General features: G+C 52.1%; 2 protein-coding genes across 3 annotated transcripts in view; both read left to right on the top strand.

The window, feature by feature from the left end:
- CCDC88C (coiled-coil and HOOK domain protein 88C) overlaps positions 1-13692 on the top strand; it is a 46127-nt gene extending 32435 nt beyond the window's left edge. Inside the window, exons 10-14 of the mRNA XM_019642315.1 lie at positions 2627-2815; positions 4941-5009; positions 7259-7327; positions 8039-8325; positions 11423-13692. Of these exons, the coding sequence (XP_019497860.1) occupies positions 2627-2815; positions 4941-5009; positions 7259-7327; positions 8039-8325; positions 11423-12439 (1631 nt within the window). The 3' untranslated portion in view covers positions 12440-13692. The remainder of the gene's footprint in view (positions 1-2626; positions 2816-4940; positions 5010-7258; positions 7328-8038; positions 8326-11422) is intronic.
- A 3388-nt stretch (positions 13693-17080) lies between these two features.
- The window catches only part of GPR68 (G protein-coupled receptor 68), a 30701-nt gene continuing 24942 nt past the window's right edge, over positions 17081-22839 (top strand). The window contains exon 1 of one of the 2 annotated variants that reach the window (XM_019642377.1): positions 17081-17148. The gene's annotated coding sequence lies outside the window, so the exon portion shown is untranslated. The remainder of the gene's footprint in view (positions 17149-22839) is intronic. The other variant, XM_019642376.1, reaches the window with a different exon arrangement.

Raw genomic sequence — 22839 nt, 5'->3', positions numbered from 1 at the left:
AAAATGGATGAGTAAGAAAATCCGGGTCCTAAATTAATAAACATTCTTAATAATTGAACACCTTGAAATTGAAAAATTGTCTAAGCCATTGGGTCTTTGAGCAATATATAATTCTGCTCACGTGCTGAGTAAGTAAAGTGTTGGCACTCAGATACCACTAAATTAATTAAATTGAGTCAGAGCATAAATGATTTACCAAGTCCTGAGTCCATCACCTCGTGGGCATTGTTTCCTGGGCTGCACAGGGTTCTGATTTCCTAAGGACATTTAGCTCATGCAGCGTCATTTGTTATTATTCATTTCATTTATTTTCTGTTTTGTTTTTTTTCCCTTCCTCTCTTGGGTTATCCCGGGGATAACAATTTAGCAACTTCACGCAAAAAGAGTCCCTTTTTGAGAAGCAAAAGTAAAGACAAAGAGAAGTCTCCAGCAGCAGCCCACCCGGCTCTCTCTAAGCGCCTGCGGTTCTGGTCTTCCTCCGAACTCCCACCCTCTCCTAACGAGCCTCCCCCTTTTTCAGAAATTGGAGATTTCTAATCCTTTTCCTTTATTAGTGTCTTCATCACGCACCCTCCTTCATGTCTGAAACGTCAAACACAACAAAAAAAACAGTACCTAAAGGCCAGCTGACCCATAGGGGTCCCCTCCTCCTAGCCCTAATTCCCAGCCAAGCTTAAAGTAGCCAGCGTGGATTCTGATTTCAAAAGAGAAGATGAGTGGTCACACCCCCTGGAGCGCTCGCCAGCACAGCACAGTTTTAGGGGAGCCTCGGACCCCCATGCACACACAGGTCCTTGAGCCAGGATGTCGGTGCTAAGTAAGTCCAGTGGCCACGTGCTGCCCTTGTCTCGCGTCCGCTGGCTTCTGTCGTGCCCGTGTGTAAAGCAGAACTGGTCAGTTGCCGCTATGCTTCCTAAAGCAGCCTCTGTCAAGTGCGATTTTTTTTTTTTAAGACTTATTTTTAAGCAGCTAAATTTAAAACGGCTGCCCTTGTCTCCTCTTTGCTTGTCAGAGCACTGAATGGTTGGCTTTTGCGGATAAGGCCCCGTTTTTAGATGTGCTCTGTGTTATGAAGGATTTATCGCTCCATTCAAGCCTTTTGAATAATTGGATTGATGTTGCCAAGCCAGAGTGCAGCTCAGAGTGAAGTTTTTTGACTGTGCTGTAGTTCTCTGACATCTTGGATGCTGATGTTACAACAGCAGGGGACAGGACATCAGCACATAAATCACGCCCCCAGTGGGGAGTGCCGGTCCACGAGAGGCCTTTAGCTACTGCCGCACTTTCTGTCTTCAGCCATCCTTGTACCACCCTCATGATTTTCGCTGTATCTTTCCATCACCTGTGTGCTTGCTTACATATTTCCCCTTGAATCGACTCACCCTGTCCACTTAAATTTATTTCTGAAAGATTATTATCAGGACTGGAAATGGAAAACCAGTATCACCATAAAACCAAGATTACCATAAAAATGAATACGTAACTATGAAAATGAAGTTGGCTGATGTGGCCCCAACTTTGTCTCAGGCACCCGCTCTGGGACCCCTGGGCTGCCGCTGAGCTGGCCCTCTGGCCTCCGTCTTCCCAGCATGCTGTTGGAATCGTGCCGTTTCCCTGCCACTGCTGCTGCTTGCTCCTCTCCGCCCCTGCCCCCGCCTCTGCGCCTCATTTTAACTTCACCTAGTGGGTGCCTGTTCAGATTCATTCCACCAGACTTAAATCTTGCTTCTCATCAAGGTTATCTTTCAAAATCCAAAATTTCCCTTGATTTCAAATCGTAAGATTTGGGTGCTTAAAACGTCACAGCCAGTCCACACTCTGGCTGAGGGGCCGGAATCTCAACAGTGGGCATGGCCCTGGGTCCAGGGCCCTAGTGGTGGGACGTTGTGCGAAACGGCATTGTCCTAATGCTCCGAGGAACTCCGACTGCATTGTTAGCTTATATTTGGAGAGCCCATCTCCTCCCGCTTCCTACTCCTAGGTACTTGGAGGGTTTTTTGTTTGTTTCTTTTTTCCCCCCCAGCGTTTTTATATAGGATTTTATTTAACTTTGACAAAAGTGTATGTTCACAGTAGAAAACTCAGAGAATGCAGAAAAGCACAAGATACAAGGTAAAAATCATTCTTGCCGTCAATCTCACCATGCAGAGATTAAGACTTCTTAAACCAGTTATTGTCAGGGTGGCAGTAAACCTCCTTCTCAAATCAGAAGTGAAGCCGCTTGGCGGGACGCACATCCTGGATCTCGAGGGCCTGGACTGTAGGTCTGGAGTGAGCCTGAGCAGACACCTGTCAGGCTCTTTTTTAATCAGGGATTTGAGTGACACACGGTTGCATAGCAGGTGTGCCGGCAGTTAATATATTGGACTTGTACCAACATTTTGGTTAGCCTCTTGAGTTCTTCCTTTGTTTCCTCCCAGCTGTTCAGGGCTCGCGTGATGGCCCATCGTTAGAGGCAGGGCCAGCCTCCCCGGGCCTGCAGCCAGGTCCCCCCATGTAGACCACAGCCTAGCCTTGTCCCTGTGGTCCGTGTGCCCTGCCGCTCCTGCTTCTGGCCTCAGTGTGGCAGCCTCGCCTTGGCACAGGATTTTGCAGCCCCATCTCTCAATATCCTTCTCTGCCCCAGGCCCTGGGGACCTAAAACCAAGGCGAGGGTCCCCGCATGGAGGCAGCCTTGACCACGCGGATGCCTCCGCTGACCCTGCTGTGAAGCTCTGGTCTTCAGAGCTGGGCTCCCGAACCTGTTCATCCTCAGCCATCACTACAGCCCCTTCCAGCTCCACCCCCATCTCCCGGCACCCAGGCCGCACCAAAGGTGAGTCACAGGTCCCTCCAGAACCAAGAAGTTTGAACAGCTGGGGCCCCAGATCCTTCCTGAAGACCCCGGGCTCTCAGAGGCAGGAGGGTGGTCTCTCAGACTGAGAGTTTACGCTGCGGACAGGCTTTGGTGTCACACAGACACAGGTTCAGGCCTCAACTCTGCCTACAGCTCTGTGATTTGAGGCAGATGAGTTCACCGTCTAGAGCCCCAATCCTAAGCCACTAATGGGAACACCCCAGAACTCCCTCCCGCCACCACCATTCAGGAATTGGTGGCACCAAGAGATTTGGGGTCTTTGAACTGGAGGTTGGTTGATACTGTGGAGGGCAGGTGTCCTAAACGGAGAACAAGGGCATTTGGGGAAGGATACAGATCGAACATCCCCCAGGATGCCAGCGGCCACACGTGTTCACACCTTTAGACATGCGATTAAAGTAGTCTTCAAATCATCTGATCAGTTTGAGAAATTCCCAACAGAGCAGCTCTGTCAGATCTTGCCGGATGAAGCCCATAGAAGTTCAGGTACCCCAGACACCCGAGGAGAGCTTGCAACCCTCGAGACCAAAACCAATGCAAAAGGCAGCAGAGTCAACAGACATTAAGCACAGAGACGAAAGCTTTAAAATGCCCATCGTTAGTATCGTTGGGGAGAAGTGAAGTTGTTCCCATGAAACAAGAACAGGATGTTATAAAAAGGAGCAGTGGGGGCCGGGGGGGGGGAGCACTTGGAAATTTTAAATATGCAAACAAGGGAAAAGATAAAGCTTAAAACTAAAAAAGAGATTCTGCTTATAATTTACAGATGAAAATATCCAAAGAAATAGCTGAAAGTGATTGCCCCTGGAGTGTTAGAAATTGAAGAGAACAAGAGAGGGTTATTTTTCGTAGTAATACCACCCACTGGATTCCTGAAACCATGGGCATTCATTCATAACCTTGGTTTGACAAGCAAAACAAAAGCAGTCAGGGTCCCCGTCCCTAAGGCGTGCCTGGGTGAGCTTGCAGACCTGGTCCCAGTGGTTCACAAGTAGGAAGCACCCTCGGGAGAGGATGAGTCGAGTGGGCACTGAGCAGCCAGCAGTCCTTCTCTGCTCCTGGCCAGACACTGGAGTGTCAGTCACTTACTGTTGGACGTCAAGGGAATTGTGCCATGTGCTGGCTGGGACAGGTGTGCTCTGAGGCCAGCATGGTAAGGGCGCCTGTCGTCAGCAGCCTGTCCCAATCTCCCGGGCTCTGGGGTGCAGAAGCCCTACCTGGTCTGGGGCAGGAGCTGGGCACACCATCTCCTCTCAGACTTCCTGCGGCTGAAGGCCCAGCCCTCCAGGCTACTCCCCCGGCTGTCTCAGCCTGGATCCCATCCCTGAGCCAGAGCCCAAACCTGGAAACATCACTGCCATTGCCTGGCAGCCCAGTTCTCACGCTCCGGTGGACATATATTGTCTGCAAAATGGAAACCCTGTTGTCATTTTGGAGGGGACCCTAGGTCTGCTATCAGGAAGAAACTAGCAGGCTTGAGGCAGAGGAGGGTATTTTAGTCCTTGTCCGGGGAAGGGCAGTTGACTGGTGGCCCATGGATCCCAGGAGTCTGCTTAGCAAGCAGCTGCTGGTGCAGGGTTCCATCCCCAGGGAACCAGCGTCCTCCCTCAGGTGGGGGGCTCTTCCTTTACCCTCCTCCAGCCACCTGAAGAGAGCGAGCCCCCTAGAGGAGAGTTGCTTTCATGACACTCTGCTCTTTGTGCAGCTGGCCTTCGAGGCTAGAAGGGGCTCTCAGGGGGGACTAAGTATTCAGCTCCTTGTCTGCGTTTTCCTTGGGCCAGAAGACTGCTTTCGTTTGGAGTCCCAATCATTGCACAGGTGGAAGGAAGTATGATTTAAAGTTCAATAGAATAGGAGTCTGGAGTGTGAGTAATGGGAGGGTTACTCCAGCAGGAGTAATGGGAGGGTTGGTGCAGGCGGGTCCTACCGGTACAGACCACACTCCCCTCCCTCACCCTCAAGAGCTGGACCCTGCCACAACGCAGGCGCCGGGAAAGAGTCAGAGGTGGCCATCCGGCAAGGGCCTGGGTTTCCCCATGCATGTTCCAGGAGCCGTGACTCACCAGCCTTCTTTTCACCGTAGGCTATAATTCAGATGACAGCCTCTGTGAGCCGTCCCTGGAGCTCGAGTTCACCAACCACAGGCAGTACGGTGAGTGTTCAGCTCGTTGTGCCCTTCAGCCTGGGCTCTCACACTCGACTTCATAAACAGAGCTTTTCCTTCAAGCTACGTCCTGTGTGGAAGTTCAACACGCAAAATAGGCAAAAGTGAAATTGTTATGCTGAAGTGGGAATGGGGGGGGGGTTCACAGACCCTCACAACTCCCTCCTTGCCTCCCCAGAGACCTGAGCATGCAGCTTCTGCTTACATGCCTCCAGTGATGGGGAAGTCACTACCTATCAAGCATCCTGCTTCTGGAGGTTCTAGCTCTCCTTTAAAGGAAGTTCTGCTGAGCCACACAGGGAGTCTGGATTGCAGGATGGTCTCTTAGTGTCCTCGGTTGGATTTTGGTTGCCCAGAGGAGCTCCTAGTTGTCTTTCATTTTAGAAATTATTATAAAATTATAGAAGCACTTGCCCTCTGATTTAGGCATATAGTAACTTTGTGCAGGAGGGAAACAGTGAGTTACACCAGACCTTTCAAAAAGTAAAAGCTGCTTTGGGTTTTTATAATTTCTGAAAAATAATTCTCAAATGGTGGGATGTTAATTCTTTTAAAAAAATAGAGTTTATATTGAATTCAGCTTCCTTCTGAAGTGATCAACAGCAAATGTATGTAGGCACTAGCATCACTTTTTACCCTATCCATTGTCTAAAAAAAGGTTTTGTGATGCTGAAGTTCGTTCACACAAATGCAGACATTTACATATAAGTAAAGACAGACTCTGTGGTGAAACAGTTTGACACAGGAAGCCCTTATATCTCTTCACTGAGTGGAGGATAACAGGACAAGAAGAATCTGCTGTAGTTCTTGGTAAATCTCACTGAGTAGCCAGGTTTATTGCTTAATCAGCTGACAAAAAGGATTTTCTTCGTAAGTGTTTTCATTCCTTGAGCTTCTCTCTTACCAGGAAAAAGGAGGCAAAGGGATTTGCATAAATCCATAAATCAAATAAACCAAGGCATTTTTCAGAGCCCATTGATTTATATTATAGTTGCCTTTTGGTGAGACTTACTTCCTTTTTAGAGAGACATGCATTTTTTTATTTCAGATTTTTCCTTCTCAAAGAGGGGACTTATTCTGCTTTTATGCTATTCATGAAAACCAAGCATTTTTTGGCTCTCCTCCAAACCCCGAGAGCTAACAGTTTTTTTCCAGATGCCTGCTATTTCCAGGGTACCCCAGCACTTGGGAACTAGATGCCCTGGAGACCCAGTAAATCCAGAACAAGCTTTGCCTGGCAGGGCGGGAGGCAGAGCGTCTCCTGGCAGGTCTCTGGTTCTCAGTGCAGTTCAACTCAACACCAGCTGTGTGCAGGGATGACGGAAATGAAGCCCCCGTCCCCCAGCTGTTTGTCCTGCAGCAGGACAAACACTGATACGGGGCAGGCTGGCGAGGGCTGTGACACTGATTGTGCTGGAGGAAAGGTGGCTTGCAGGCCTGGAAGGGACAGCTGCCCCTGCAGGGGTGGTACCACCCTTCCCGCAGCTGGTGCTCACCCTCTGATCTGAGGGCTGCCACAGACACGCTCAGCAGGCACACACAGCTGCCAGGAGAGCTGGTTGCCCCCTAGCACTTGTCTCTGTAAAGGTTGGTTTTCTCCTTTGGGGCAATTGTAAATTTGAGACAGATAAAGCAAAGGAGCTGAAGGGCAGCAGATGACCAGCAAAAGTGATCGCTTTCTCTCCTCCGAAGGGTCCCCGCTTCCACTTTCATGGGCGTCTGAAGTGAGGCTACCCAGCACACGGGCACAGGCTCCCTTGGACACACGTTCCACTGCACACGCTGCCATTTGCTGGCTCCCACCCTCCCCAGGTTACACTGTCATAGTCTAGGCAGGGGGTTTCCACATGTGTTCCGGAAAGCTCCGTGCAGTAGTAGGGGTGGGCTCCCTCCGCTACAACCCTTGGCTTCTCCAGAGCAGCCTTTTTTGCCTGCTCTCTATACTGGAGTTCTGCATGAGATTTCCTTTGTTAACAAAATTGTTTTAAGCCACAGCCATTGACCTCATAAAAATAGATAATGCAAGTTGTCATTCTGGACATCCTACTGTGCGCTACGCCTAGCACTCAGTGGGTGAAGCTAGACCCATCCTGGAAGAATCTAGAAAATCCCAAAGTCCATCCTTCCTAAGGCTGTTCGTCTTAATTTTGTCACAGAGTTACTTTGTTACGGATTAGATGGTTTAGTCTGGGATATACCTGGTCATCGGCCACTAAGGTTACATGTTGTCATTTCAGTGTCCCGGCCAGGTAGCTTAGAGAGCAGCAGAAATGCGTCCAGCGACAGCTCACCTCTTAACCTGAAAGGTAAGTCAGTATTTCCTTCTGTGCACTTTTCCCTGGATTTGGTTCTTTGGCTCTGGGCTTGTATTATTTTTATAATTTAAAAAATACAATTAACAAGATTGTTAAATGCATTATGCGTGTCCATTCTTAGGCCACATCTTGCAGTTTCAAGCTCAGGCCTGGGAATTGTCATAGATGGAGGTTCAAATCCCTTCACACCCACTGACTCTCTCTGGGCCCCAGGGCAAGTCACCCATCCTCTGAGCCCGAGTTATTTCATCTTTAGAAGAGGGATAGCACCAGCCGTTCTGTTCCCCTGTGGTCAGAGGACAGAGTGGATGACTTTTGATTCCTTTAACGTTTTTAAAGTTTGTTTTATGGTGTGGAGTACAATCTGTCTTCACAAAGGTTTCCTGTTCATTTGAAAAGAATGTGTATGCTGTCCCACGAGAGCCAACAAATGTGGTGCCTTCCAGCTATTAATTTAAACTTGAGCAGAAGCTTTCCACTTTCATCTCGAGCTCTTTTGTTTTTAAATGCCAGTGGAATTCTAAAGCATTCCACAATGTCCTGGACTTCCGAAACGCCAGCCTGGGCGAAGTGCCCCCTGCGCGTTTTCGAGTGGGGCTCTCCCTGAGCCAGAGGCAGCAAGCACAGAGCCCCCTGGAGGCAGGTGAGGTGGAGTGGGGGAGACTGACGTCTGTTCCTGTGTCACCTCGCCCTGACACCCAGGTTCCTCCGACCAGCTCCACGGCAGGTCTGAGAGCTTCAGCAGCGAAGACCTGATCCCCAGCAGGGACACAGCCGCTCCGCCCCGGGACACCAGCACCCCAGGACGCACTGCCCTCAGCCGCCATGAGTACCCCCCATCCTGGAATGGGCCTCTCCCCCCGGAGGGCATCCAGAAGAGGGGCGCGGCCCAGCCCCATGCCGGGGTGCGGCCCTGCTCCTCCCCGAGCAGCGAGATGGTCACCCTGGAGGAGTTTCTGGAGGAGAGCAACCGGGGCTCCCCCACCCCCGTGAGTGGCCCAGGGGCTCCCTCTTCTCTCACTGTCTCCGTGGGTAGACTGGGACTGTGGGCACAGACCTTGGCAGCAGAGTCACGGAAAGGGGTGGGGGCGGGGGTGGCGCAGCCTGGGTGCAGAGCTGGCTCGGATGGGGCAGCGTAAGTCCTAGCCGGCCGATCACTGAGTACTGGCAGCCAGCCTAGACCTCGGAGGCTGTCCTCTCCGTCTGTGAAATGAGCGGGCAGAAATTGGTTGCCAACGTGGAGGGTAAGGATGGCGTGTGCCCACCACCTAGAGCTTCTAAACGGGATGTGGCCAGCACCACATGCAGGGTTAGGATTGCACAGGAGGTTTGGTGGCAGGGCTCTGAGCACCCTCTTCCCCTGAGTCTTTGCCTGCAGAGGTTGGCGAATGTTTCTATAAAGGGCCAGATAGTAAATATTTTAGGCCATACAGTCTCTGTTGCAACTGCTCCACTCTGCCGTTTGGGCTGGAAGCAGATGTAGATCGCTTATCAAGGAGCAGGGATGGCTGGGCTCCAACAACCCTTGATTTGTGGATGTTGACATTTGAATTCTATAGAGTTTTCACATCTAACAAAAGACTGTTCTTTAAAAAAAATTTTTTTCAATCATTTAAAAATGTAAAAACTATTCTTAGCTCACAGGCCATATAAACACACGTGGCAAGCTGGACTTGGCCCACAGCTGTAGTTTGCTGAGCTCTGTTCTGCAGCTCTGGCCCCCTAAACGTCTCCTGTATCAAGAAACCCTCCTCTGTCCCTGTCCCAGTGTCCAGTTTAGCTTTTCTGAAGCTCCATGTACACCTTTTACACATTGTTTCTGAATTCAGTCACGTGAGCTGTTGGGTTATTGAAAAGATGAAGCACACTGTTTCACAGTGGAGCCCTTGCAAGGATTTTTAATGTTTCAGGAATTCTGTCTCATTCCCCGTGAATGTACACAGTTGAACTTTCTCCAGCCACATGGTACACTGTGACCTGCGTTAATAAAGCCCCGTGACACAGAGGGTACAGCATATTTGTTCAGTAGGTATTTATTGAGCATCTACTATGTGTTAGGCAGTATGCATGGTGCCTGCGTGCTCTCAGAAAACTAGAGTGAACTGGTTAATCAGGTTTTTATCACGTGCTGGCTAGAGGTGCCTGGTCTTGTGTGTGTTTGGACCTGAAGGGAAATACAATGCATGGCCTTCGCCCTTCTTTCATTCCTGGGCAGGAGCTGGAGAAGGACAGGGGCCCTGCCCTCAAGAAGCTTATGGTCTGATGTAGTGGTTCTCAAACTCCAGGGTGTGTCAGGCACCTCGGCCTGGCCATGGGCTAGACCCCGGGTCTCTGACTCCGGAGGTCTGAGGTGGCGCTCCTTGAGAATTTGCATCTGGGCTGAGTTCAGGCATCACACGCTAAGAAGCACGGATCTGATGGAATCCATGAGAGCAGTGCAGGAGTCAGGGTGCCTACACTCGCAAGCCTTCTCTTCTCAGTCCTTTCTGACGTTGCGCCTGGCAAGTGAGCTTCCTTCCCCTTCGCGGATCTCAAGGCGGGGGTCCCCAACAAGGGGCAGGGCCCCTCCCCGCTTAGCTTTAGACCTGTTCTCAGAGTCACCGTTTCTCACGCTCCATATTATTACCCATCCCTTTTCAACCTAAACTAGACCAAAACAATCTCGCGGCAACAGTTTCTTTTGGGAGCTGGTGCTGGGTCCCTGAGAGCCACCCCACCTCCCTCCATCTTCCCAAGGTGTTCACCCCCACTAACCTGACACCCCACCCTCCCCTGAGTCACAGCGGTGCCCCCATCCCTGCCACCACTTCCTGAGTGTTACTGATGCTGGCGGCGGTGTGTGTGTAACAAGATAGGGTCCTTTGGTGACCAGAGAGGGCATTCTCATGAGCATGGGTGTCAGGCTTAAGCACGCAGAGGGGAGTCGGGGGTGGTGCGGAAAACAGCTCCACAGTCAGACAGCCGTGGGTGTGAATCCCTGACTGCCACTCTCTAGATGTGGGACCCGCTTAACCTCTATGACCTCAGTTTCCTTACCTATTAAAGGTGGTTTGAACACAACCGTAAGCAACCTTGCAAGGTTGCTTTGAGAATTAAATGAGTTTGGGGGCTATTTTGGTTTTGTAATTAGAACTGTGGTTTCTAGCACAGTGCCTGGCACATGGGAAGCGGTTGATAGATGGTACCAATCGATATTAAGGACCACAAGTCTGGCTGCACAACCCTCCGGAGCTGTAGCTTCTAACTTGCGTATAAAACAGTAGATTGCATCTATCAGGTGCCCAGATGCCTTCATGGGCCGGGAGTTGTTGGCAGGTGCAGATGGTTCCTGAGCTGCTGTCCCGTCCTGCAGATGGACGCTCCCTGACTCAGGTCACAGTGGGCCAGGGTCGGACGCCATCAGCTTGTGACCCCGGACTCTCGTCTCCACATGAACTCACCTCCTTTCCTGTCCTCGTGGTGTCCATCCGCCTCACTCGTTTTCACCACCCCCCTCACGCCCCCCTATTGCACTGCTGTCTTTCTCAGATCAAGAGAAAGACCTGGGTGGCAGTAAAGGTCTTGAGCGCAGTTGGTTCTGGCCTTAGGAGCTGGTGTTGTTTCTCTTCCTTGTGGCCTAAGATAAAGCCCTTGCGATGTGCCGGAGCGCGGTGGCCTGAGAAGGCAAGGAGGTCCCGTCCAGCCGGTCAGCTTTCTGCCTCTGGCTCTGCTTGGTGGAACCGTGAGGAATACACTGAAACAGTTGGCTGTGGTCAGGCTTCCAGCACTGACCTTTCCATAAAGCGGATAAGCTTTGTGGGAAGCCGTTGCCCTCTCTGGGTCTGTTTTCTTGCTTAAAAAGTTAGGGGGCTGCATGAGTGACGTCTGGGTTCTCTCCCTGACGATCTGTGTATTGCCTCCCCCACCATCACAACCAGGGCCGGTGTGTGTGGTGGGGACAACGTGAGGCCTGGCGAAGTGGCACAGGGGTGGGAAACTTCAGGCCTGGCCAGGGGGGCTGCACAGGCGACATCCTGGTGGGTGGGCGGGCTCTCCAAGGACCCGCCTGGCTCACTTCTGCCTCAGCTCCTCCTCTCTCCTCTGTAGGACACTCCCAGTTGCCGGGATGACCTGCTAAGTGACTACTTCAGAAAGGCCAACGATCTCCCTGTCATCGGAGGCCAGCCGGGACCACCTGCCAGGAAAGAAGGGGCCAAGATGCCCACCAGCTTTGTGGCGCCTACCATCAAGATGGCTGTCAACACCCCCGAGGGGAAGCTGCTGAAACCTGGGCAGTACGTGAAGCCGAACTTCAGACCTACTGAGGCCGAGGCCTCGCCCAGTGCCCCCCTGAGGCAGGCCCAGCCTCCTCAGAGCCTGTCTCTGGGCAGACCTCGGCAGGCCGCTCTGCCTCCGCCCCCCCACACACCTGCCACCCGGAGCACATCCTTGAGCCGGGCCTACAGCCTGGCCTCAGCCGACCTTCTTCGGGCTACGGGGCCAGAGGTCTGCAAACAGGAGTCCCCTCAGAAGCCAGGGGGTACTGAGGCCTCTGGGAGCAGAGAAACAGGCAGCCATGCCCTGCAAAGCCACACAGCTCCCAGTTCCCACAGCCTGGCCCGGGAGCGGACCCCACTTATGGGAAAAGCTGGCAGCTCCTGTCAGGGCATGGCCCCCCGAAACCGGCCACTGGACATGAGGCGCTTCTCGCTGGCTCCTCCGAAGGAGGAGAGGCTGGCTCCCCTGCAGCAGTCCGCCACGGCCCCAGCCATTGCCACTGGAGGTGGCGGTGGCTGTGGCAGCAACTCGCAGCTCCAGCACCTGTCACCTGCTACAGCCCCAGCTGCCAGGACTAAGCCGCAAACCCCCCAACACTCAGGGGAGGTGGCCGCCATCACCCCTGTCCGGGCAGGGCTCAGCCTTTCAGAGGGTGACGGGGTCCCAGGACAGGGCCACAGTGAGGGGCTCCCTGCCAAGAGCCCAGGCAGGTCTCCCGACTTGCCTCCCCACATCAGCCGGGCCCCTGAGGACTTCAGTCGTGGGAACAACTCCAAGAGCACGCCTGCGTCCCCAGAGCCGGGTGGGGACCAGCAGACCGTGTGGTACGAGTATGGCTGCGTGTGATTCATCTCCTGGACCAGTGACTCCTGAACCTTAGAACTACTGACGCGCCTTCTGATGACAATGGCCTTGTTTCCTATCTGCCTGTGGTGCCAGGAAAGGGCTTTAGAATAAGGAATGGGGCTCCCCTGCATGTCTTCTGTTTGTTTTGTTAATGAAAACACTGTGCCAAGCCCTAAGAGGATTATACGCCCAGGTGTGTAACACGTCTTCCATACTTGTAGTCTCCAGCTACTGGTATCTTTTGAACAAATCCACTTTGGCATGGGGGCGCTCATAATGCGGTGACAAAGCTGACTTGCCCCAAAGCACACACTATTTGAGCGTGCCCCTTAGAACACTTGTTTGCAACCTGTTGACCTCCACTAAAGTATGCGTGTGTGTGCGCGTGTGTATACACCCACACACACACACGTGCACGCTCACAGGGCTGAGCCCTAGTGAGTCTAGAAACGCTAGTCCCTCTCCTGGAAGCCATTTGACCTGGGATAAGCCCAGACTGGCCAAACTACAAAGACCTTGAGGCCCTGGGTAGACCCCAGAGTCAGGCTTACTGTTCAGAGCTAGGAGTGTCGCCCTGCCGTTCCTGGGGTCCCATGCACTTCCCTTTACCCCAGGACCAAGGTGGCCTTCTAGGCAGGTGACAGGTGGCCTCGGGCATTTGCCTGTCCCACTTCTCCTGGCTCACTTTTCTACAAACACTGGATCTGCTGGGCCTGGGAGGTGGGGCCGAGAGAAGCCCCGCCCCCCAGCAAATGTACAGAGGGTGAGCGTGTGCGACAGTGAGGTGCACGCCTGATCTAGGTGGCCGCAGCTCCCCAATTTTCCCCATCTCAGGTGAGATGCTGACTTGTTATTTCTGAATAATTTCTTACTGTAGAAACCAAATTTCTTTTAATATATTACATATATGTGTACACACTCATGTGAAATATGTGTACCCTGAGGGAGGGATCTATTTATGTTCCACTGGGAGTCATTTTCCATCAGGAGTCTCAACCTGCTGCTTTGTGTATTTGGTCAGATTCCTGACACGATTTGTTTCCTATTTAGTAAAGGTGCTCTTCCTGGGATGTACTAAACCTGGTGATTTGGGGTTTTTGTTGTTGTTTTTTAAGATTTTTTTCCTTTTGATTTAATACACTGAGAGAGACATGGGAATGTTAACGCAGTCAGTTTTAGGAGCATTTTGGGTTGTGTATTAAATAGCCATTCATTCTGGAACACAAGGAAGGCATTGTAATAAAATGAATGGGTCGGAATCGCTTCCTCGTTTTCCTCACCGTTTTCCTCACTGCCCGTTGCTGGCAGCAGTGCGGGGGGCGGGGGGTGGGGGTTCTGGGCTCCCTGCTTCAGCACCCCAGTCTTCCCAGGCCACATCTCCCTTTGTCAGGAGGTCAGAGGATATGAAAGGCAAGGTTTTCCTGTTTACAACAGCTTTTTTTCAAGACTTGGATTTATTTGAAGTTAGTGTAAGTTGAGTCCCATTTGCTACGGGGTTTATATCACAATGGGCTCAGCTTAAAGTGGCCCTTTGGATATTCGCAAGGCTACTCAGCCAGGAAGGTCTAGGTGTGGAGTTTAGATCTCGGGGGCCTCAGATGAGATGCTTAAAGACGGAGGGAGGGAGGGAGGGAGGGAGGGAGGAAGGCATATAAATACCCATATATGACAAAACCTTTCTTATGGTTTTCTGTCCAGCTGCTGCCTCCACGTCTCCTTCCTTCCTCACCAAACTTTTTTTAAAGGTGCCTCCCCATGCCTCCTCCCCGTTCTTGCCCAAGATTTTGCCGTCTGTTGTGTCCAACCACTCAGCGAGAGCTGCCATCTGCAATTCTTTGAGCCAGATTGAGTGGGGTCCACCTTGCACACTACATCCCGCAGGCCTTTGCAGGACTTGACGTCTGGCCAGTCACTGCTTAAAGCTCTCGGCCTGTCTTGTGATTCTCTCCCCTCTGGGGCAGCTCCGCCGTGCTCAAACTTGCCAGAACCTCATTCATTCACTCATTCTTTCCACAAACATTCATTGAAAGCTTCCTGTGAGCTAAGCCCTAAGCTCCACCTTCGAGGCGTCCCCTCCCTCCATGCCACCCCTTCAGGGCTGACCCCACTCCGCTCCGCTAGCACTGACCACCCCTGAGCTTCAGACCTGAAAACCGCAGGCTTCCTCAGCGGTCCCTGCCTCCTCGCCCAGCTCATCAAGCCAGAGCCTGTGGTGCGGGTTTGACCCTCTCTCCACAGCCCACATTTCATAGGTCACCTAGACATGAGAATGTGTCGAATCTGCCCCCTCCTTGTCTCAGCCAGCTGTTCTCATCCTAGGACACACGACCCAGTTCTTAGCAACAGCCTGCCAACTAGCCGGTCTCAGACAACTCAGCTCATGGTACCTCTTGGGCACTCACCCCAGATGACCCCTTTTCTGAACGTTACCTTCTCTCAGCCTCCACACGAGCCACACCCATCCCTTTGTGGTCTAGGTTCTCTACACGTCTCACCCTGCGGTGCACTCAGCCCTCATCACTTCCTCCTTCCGCCCTGGACAAGCTCATGCACATCCACAACTTTAATTACAATCTTCCAGAAGGTTCCATACATATCTCCAGGCCCAACCTCTCCTTGGAACCTCCAGACCTGTTTCCAGCTGCATGTCCCAAAGACACCTCCAACTCAAAATGCTCAACATGCAGTTCACCGTCCCGTCCCCCCCCCCGCCCAAAGCCTCTGTGTGCCCCTCACCACTTCATATCTGCCCCTTTACATCCAGATGACGTTGGGCATCCCCCTCTTCCCCGTGTCCTAGTCATTATCCCATAGCTGGTTCCAGCTCTGACACCTCACTCCCATATGCATACCCAGCAACCCCAGGCGACGGTCCCCCCGGGGCAGTACCACAGGGTCCTGTCCCTGAGGGGCCTCCCAGATCTTGCCCCCCTGAGCTCCAAGGCCCCGTCCTCTACACTGGCCTGGGACATGTGTGACTGGGCATCTGGGAAATATCCAAGTGGCAGTTGGGTATTCATGGAGGGAGATTTGGGGTCATCTATGGGACAAGAGGGGCTCTAGTTTTCTAAAGTGAGTAAATTAGCATCCAACCAACATTAAACATTCAGCCAAACGTTTATCAAGTAACCAGGGGGAGGGGAGGGGGGGAAATATATATATATATATATATATATATATATATATGTATATGTATCTNATATATATATATATATATATATATATATATATATGTATATGTATCTCCAATTGATTCTCTTAGCTCTCTCTGAGTTTTGCCCAAGTTGTGTATTATAGCCAACTGATACTTGCAACTGACAAACGAGTATAGTTCCAACATGAATGTTGGCTGATAATTTTCTTTCATGCTAACAAGTAAGATGAAAGTCAAACAAGCTGAAGATGTGACAATGTCACTCATTCGTTGCTGTGTTGTGAGTGACCGCTCAGTCAGGTAGTCGTTTTCTGAATGCCAGGTAAAGTCCCTCAATTTCTTCTGCTATTCGCTTTGTAATGGCTACAGACATTTAAAAATATAATTTACATACCATGATAATCACCCACATTTTCAAGTTTAATGTGCACTGTTAAGATTATACAATATCACCTCCATACACATATAATACAATAGGTGTAAATAACCCCAGGAGCATAAGGAACAGTAAAGTAATTACAAGTGGCAAGGTTTGAGTATTACCTTTCTTTTTAATATAAATTATTAAATTGTAGGTTTACACAAGTTAATTTTTAATGATGGCTGTGTTTCACACCTGGCTTGCAAAATTCCTGGAAACTCGCGGGTCTGCTCTCACAAGCCCGCCCAGGCTGGCTCCAGCTCTGAACAGGACGCATGGCCTTTAGGCGCGGGTTGAAAGGGAAGAGACAGAACAGTTGAGAAGTGGCCGAAGAAGAAGGAGCATGTGAAGAGCAGAGCAGCTGGGCCCTGGGAGCTCACAGCGCTGATGGTCCTGGTGGATGTACCTGTGTGTAGACACAGGGATCTCCCCATACGGGGTGCACAGAGGTCACGTGGGCTGTGCCTGGAGGCTGGAAACTCTGCCCTGGCCTCTCTCCTTCCATCCTCCCTGCGCTTCTCCAGGTGGGTAGAGTGGAAAGAGTGGGCCTGGGGAAACCATCACCTCCCCATCTGTGAAGTGGGGCAGAGTGGACCACAGAAGCCAGGCAGGAGACTGGAGGTGGGGGAGGTCCTTGAGGGCTCGGAAACGTCCTCCCCTTTCCAAGCTCTGGCTTTTTGGTCCAGCCCACTGAGGTTCAATTAAGTTCACCAGTCACACGCATGGCACATGCAGTCTGAGAGCTGGTAGAGACAAAACCAGGCACCTGCTCCCCATCTCCCCTATCCCCAGACCCCAAATACACAGGGGAGGAAAACTCTGGGCCGCTCCGTATTCTCCGAGGGAGAGCAATGGCCCTTGTGAACGCTTCTGGAAGCCGTACCCTCCCAAGGCCCCGGGGGCGGCCGCTCTGTGCCGGCCTGGAGTGAGCCAGGAGCTTCCGTCCCCCCACCGCCTCCAGGTGGCGGCAAGGCTAGCGGGAGCCACTCCGCACCACGCCTCCGCCGGGTCCGCGCCGCTGCCGCCGCCGCCGCCGCTGCGCGCCCTGTCCCTCCCCTCCTGCCGGCCGGAGCCCGACTCAGCCAGGCGGGACCGAGCCGCGGCCCGGCTTCCTGAGCCCCGGACCTGAGAGAGGTGAGTGCGCCCGGGCGAATCGGTTGGGGCCGGAGCAGCGGGGCAGGCAGCGCAGGGATGACAGTGGCTGCCCGCCGGGCCAGAGGGGACCACCGACCTTCAGCAAGGCCGGCTCCCCGACATCTCCTGGAGTGGAAAATTCAAAACCCATTCTCCGAGATAAAGGCCTTTGGGGGGAGTGGAGGAGGAGGGCTGGGAGGTAGGTCCCTGTCATTCCAGCGTCCAAATTAATAGTGCTTTTGGGGTCCGGGGACCTACCACCACGTGGGTGGCATTTAGGGGCGCAGCAGGCCAGAGAGGGCTGCCCTGCTCAGGGTCCCTGGGGTGGGGGCAGATCTCGAAAGTCCAACACTGTCCAGGTCCCTGAAGGACATGCCCTGACCTGCGTGACTGCAGCTAAGGCCCAGGGGAGAGCTTTGGGGGAGGAGTCCAAGGACCAGCTCCAGGCAGGAGGCGCTCCCGGTCTGGTCCGTGGCATCCAGGCAGGTTTGGGGATGCCATCCTGCCCTGGGGGTTGACGTGCGGACGAACTAATATCAGCTGAATGCCTGCTGGTGCCTGATACTTCTGCATGATCTCCTTTAACAGTGTCAGTTGACCCCTCTATCCACTCCCTTTTCTTTATTCAGCAAATGGGCCCTCTGCTGGGCTTCAGTTCCCACCATCAATACTCCAAGGGCTCCTTCTGTATGCACTGCACCATACACACACGCCAGTCACCGGGAGCATTCCCCGGATACCGCCTAGTCCCCCGGCAGGTGTCAGTTTAGACGCCTCCTCTCCCAGGAGGACTACCCTGACTGCACTTCTCCTGACCAGGTGCTTTTGCACTTTGGGCTCTCACAGTATGGCCCCTCCCTGCCCATCATCCTCCAATCATAGCTGTTGTCAGAGTATTGTAATTGCTGTGTTAATCCTCTTCTGAATCAGCCATTCAAATTCCGTTTTGTTATATGTGTGGGGAAGAAGACACTTTCCTCTACCCTCCTAGGTTCTTTGGCTGGTCTAATAATTAAATCTACATGAGACAGATTAGCAATAGAAAAATAACCAAATTTAATTACACATGGACACATGGGAACCCCAAATACACGAGAGAGTCAGAGGCCCCCCCACATACATATGAGGTTCAGAGACAGAAAGGGGAAATGAGGTATAGATGACATTCTGAGCTAAGTAAGGATGAAGTAAGGCACCTTGGCGTTTCAGAGGGGGGAAGGTCATTGCAGCATGAGAGGAAGATCAGATGTTCAGTAATTAATAGTTTCCCAGCCCTATGAATAGGTCAAACAAAGTTATTTCTGGTGATAACTCTTAATTATGGGCAAGGCCCCCCAATTCAAGTTCTTCTAGAAAGTTAAGGGGGGACAGAAATTTCTCTTGAGCCCACATGGTCTCCATTGCCTTTAGCTCAAAATAATCTGCATGTCACAGAGGAGAGAAAGGGACAGGGATTCGTGTCCTACTGTGCAGCCCGCCACCACTGAGATCCCCGCACTGGTGATCATCTCTTGTCTCTGGCCAGCCTGCACTGGCCCTGATGTCCCCTGTGCCGCGCTTCTGAGCACAATGCCGGAGTGCCCCCGAGGTGCCCCTGGGGCCTCCCTGCTGCCCAGATCCCTGACAAAGTAGCCTTGGCTCCAGCACCGTCGCCTCCTGTCCCGTCAGCTTTTGCCCCTGCCAGATGGCCCTCCCGGGTGCTCAGCTCCTCTATTCCATGTCTACTTAGCCACACCGCCCTGCAGACAAGTGGCTGTCTCCACTGGCTTTCTCCTGCTTCTCTCCAGGTTTCTCTTCTTCCTGTCCAAGAAGGACACTGAGCAGATTAGCGTGTCCCCTCTTTAATCAGATGTCCACCCAGGAATGGACCCCGGGACCCCTCTTCTTGGAGCAGTCCCCCCCACACACACACACACACAAGCCCTAGGACAGTGCTCTTGGAGAATGTCACAGCCTCTCAATGCTCGCCCTCTGACCCAATTCCCTCTCTGCCCTCCTTACCCCGCCCCAGTATTGAGTGTGTGTCAGATGTGGGGATTAGGATGTGAAAGTCCTAAAGGAGTGGTCAGGCCCATCGCTGAGGGGCACTTAGTGCCTCTTTGTCCTCAGCTGGACCCAGTGGTCATCTCCAAGGCAAGAGAAAGAACCTCCACTCATTCCTGGGTCTATTACACATAAGTTCACTTTTTTGTAAAAGCAAATTGTGTTTCACTCCCAGAAGTGGAAAAATCAGTGTCCCATGCCACCAAAGGAAGGTAATGAAACAAATAAAAACAAGGAAAGCCAAACAGTGTTATTAAACTTTAATTAGCACCTGTCGCCTGCAGCACAGCCCAAGGCTGGCTCTCTAGGTCACAAGGGGAGATTAGCAAGAATTAAAGTGATGCTGAAGACATACTAGCACCCAACTGAGACTTTCTCCTTAGTGTAATAAAATGGATTAAGAAAGAGTTGGAAAGAAGGGAATAACAAAATATGTGGCAAAGCTTCTATCAGTCAGCACCTGCTGATTGCAGGGGACTACACAGAGCCCAGAATAAACCTTCAGTTCATCCTACATCAACTGAAGGGTTGCTTCCTCCAGGAAGCCCATCCTGATGTGTCCCCTTAACAAGCTGTACGTCTTCTGCTGTAACACTTGTCCTGTTTTATTGTAATGGCGTATTGGCTTCCACTCCAGAGTGGGTGTTCCGTAAGAATAACCACCAGTCTGTGGCACTCATTTCACTACCCAGGTACCCCCCACAGGGCCTGGAGCACAGGTGTGGATGACTTCTGAATGAGTGATGAATGAATAACTGGGTTGACCTCCTTGACTTTGACCCCGCTGGGCCCCTTCCAGCAATGCCCTTCCTTCTTCTTCCTCCTCCCTCAAACCTCACACCCTTCATCCTTCAAAGACCTGCTGAGGGTCCAGCTTCTCCGAGAGGCCTTTTTTCAGCCAACAGAGCCCTCCCTGAGCTCTGCTGCCCCCGAGTATTCCATCCCTGGTAGTATCTATGCCCAGGAGCCATTTCATTTCCATGATCCAGTCCGTTCTTACACCTCCACAGGGCAAGCAGGATGGGTGACACCCAGGTGCTCAGTAACCACTGCGGAGTGACTCAGCGTGGGCCTTCCTTCAAGGATGCAACTGTGTTGGGTCTCGGCCACAAATGTGGTGGCTTAAAACAATACACATTTATTATCTTACAGTTCTGGAGGTCAGAAATGGGTCTGAAGGCGTTGGCACAGCTGAGTATTTTTATGGCGGCTCTAGGAGAGAATAATGCATTTCAGCGCCTTTCTCGGCTTCTGGAGGCTGGCTGCATGTCTTGGCTCGTAGCCAGCTCCCATCTTCAAAGCCAGCAATGTCTGGTTGCGTGTTTACCACCCTGCGTCACTCTGATGCGCTCCCTCTTCTGCCTCCCGCTTTCAACCTTGTGATGACATTGGGCCCACCTGGGTAATCCAGGATAACCCTCCCATTTCAATCAAGGTCTTTAACTTAATCACATCTGCAAAGTCCCTTTTGCTGTGGCAGGTGACATATTCACAGGTTCCGGGATTGGGACATGGACATCTGTGAGGGGACCATTATTCTGGCTACCGCAATAGCTAGCCCTGGTAGTCAGAAGGCACGGGTGGCATATTAATAACAGCTGACCTTTGCTGAGCACTTGCTGTGGGCCCGGAACTGCTCTGAGCACATCGCACAGCAAGCACTCTGTGGCGGAGGTGCTGTGTTACCATCCTCACATTACAGGTGCGGTGCTGAGAGGTGAAATAAGTTGGCAAGTGGCAGAGCTGGGATTTGAACCCAGGCAGTCTGGGTTCCCAGGCTGTTCTGCTTCCCTGGCACCATAATCACCCCCAAGACACCAGGCTGACAGCCTGGGAGCAGGCCAGGCAAGGCCTAAAGGCCGACACACAGGGAGAATTTTCACCAATTCACAGGGTGAGGCCCCTGTCTAGGTTACAAATTCTTTGCCAGTCCTCTCCCATTTCAGCCTTTTCTCACCATCCTCCCAGCCACACCCATTAGAGACATCTAAGCTTATCCAGGGAAGCTGTGGGGAGCTTCCAATGGTTCTCTTTAGGGGCTTCAGGCAGGCACGTCTTGGAACAGTTCCACTGAGATTCCAAGTGCCGCTCAAATTCACTTCTGTCCTCCCCCAGCATCCACACACCGAAGTAATAGGAGTCTTTTAAGAGGCAAATCTTAATACAAGCACATCGGAGAAAGTAAACCACATTTCCCCAGCTCACCACCACAAAAGCCTGCATACCTGAGCAAGAGGGGAACACACAAGCCCTCCACGGGCACTGGATGAAGAGGGCGCCCCCAAGATTTGTGGAGCATTCACTCGAGTAGTTCTAAGAGTCTGATACTAACTCACTGAATACTCACAACAACCCTGTGAGGTCCTACTATTATCCCCATTTCGCAGATAAGGAAACTGAAGCACAGAGAGGTTGTGTAACTTTCCGAGGTCACAAAGCCGGTGTAAAGAGCCAGGATTCGATCCATTCTCCAGCAGGGGGGCCAAGGCAGAGACTGTTCGAGGGTGACTGAACCTCCGGCCTGGCCCACCCTACTTCAGTCAGCCGTGCAAGCCCCCTTTCCTGCCTTCCTGGTATAATACCCTCCTCCCTGTGCACCGGCTAGGCTGGGTTCCTGGTTTTCCTATGTCAACCCAATTTCTTGAGAGCACCTTTGTATTTCATTCTTATACCGATCTTCATTAATAAGCCCATTTTAAAGAAGAGGAAAGTGAGGCTCAGGGAGGCTGTATAACTGGCCAGAGCTCTAATAACCAGAAAGCAACAGCTTTGGGATTGGAAGCCACACATTGAGATGCTACCCCTCTCCCAGCTGCCTCGGCCTGAGCAAGCCCAGCCTGAAGGCCTCCCCCAGGAGTCTGACGTCCAGCCAGGGAGGAAACCTGGGGTCCCCAGCTCTCCAGATGTATGTGCTCACGCTGCACCTGGACTTGATCTGGCTTTCCACCAGCCTCAGAGTTTCCTGCCTTTGCGTGTCCTCATTCGTCACATTCTGTCTGAGAACCGTGGGTTGTCGTGGGAGTGGAAACAACATCGCACGGTTAATCAGGTCAGCCTCGTCTGGTTCCCAGGTCCAAGCCTGGTCGATGCCAGAAAAGATGATTCTCAGAAAAACCAGCTTCCTGCTGCCTGAAGCTAGCCCTGGAAGGCGCCTGACTCCTCATTGGGGAGTATTTCTCAGAAGGAAAAGGTGTCCACAGGAATCAGGAGAATGAGAAGCTGGGAGGCTCGCCGACAGGATGCACGGGGCTGAGCAGGGACAGGGACACGCTGGAGCCGGAGCCCAGTGGGGAAGTAGGGACTCATTCTGTTGTTTGGGGGATAAAGAGTGATTTCCTCTGAGGATGGCCAGCTGCACTAATTGGAAGAATGAACTGAAAAATCTGTCGTTTTTTTTGTTTTTTTTTTTTAACATTTTATTGGGGAATTGGGGAGAGGGGAACAGCGTTGGGGAATTGGGGAAAAGGAACAGACAGGTAGACAAGTTGCTGTCGTTTTGTTCTTCAGTCTAGTTGTGGAGGACGTTGCTTCACTGGCCCAAGTAGGCACCATCATTGCGCTCTTCCCGGGCGAGGCAGATCAGTCGCCAGCCTCTGGATGGTAGCTCACAGCGGCTGCTGGCCGCTCACGCTGGCTGCTGGCTACACA

This window comes from Hipposideros armiger, unplaced genomic scaffold (assembly GCF_001890085.2).
Source record: "Hipposideros armiger isolate ML-2016 unplaced genomic scaffold, ASM189008v1 scaffold_67, whole genome shotgun sequence".
NCBI lineage: Eukaryota > Metazoa > Chordata > Mammalia > Chiroptera > Hipposideridae > Hipposideros > Hipposideros armiger.
The sequence above is the reverse complement of the archived record's forward strand: the minus strand, read 5'-3'. Positions and strand labels throughout refer to the sequence as shown.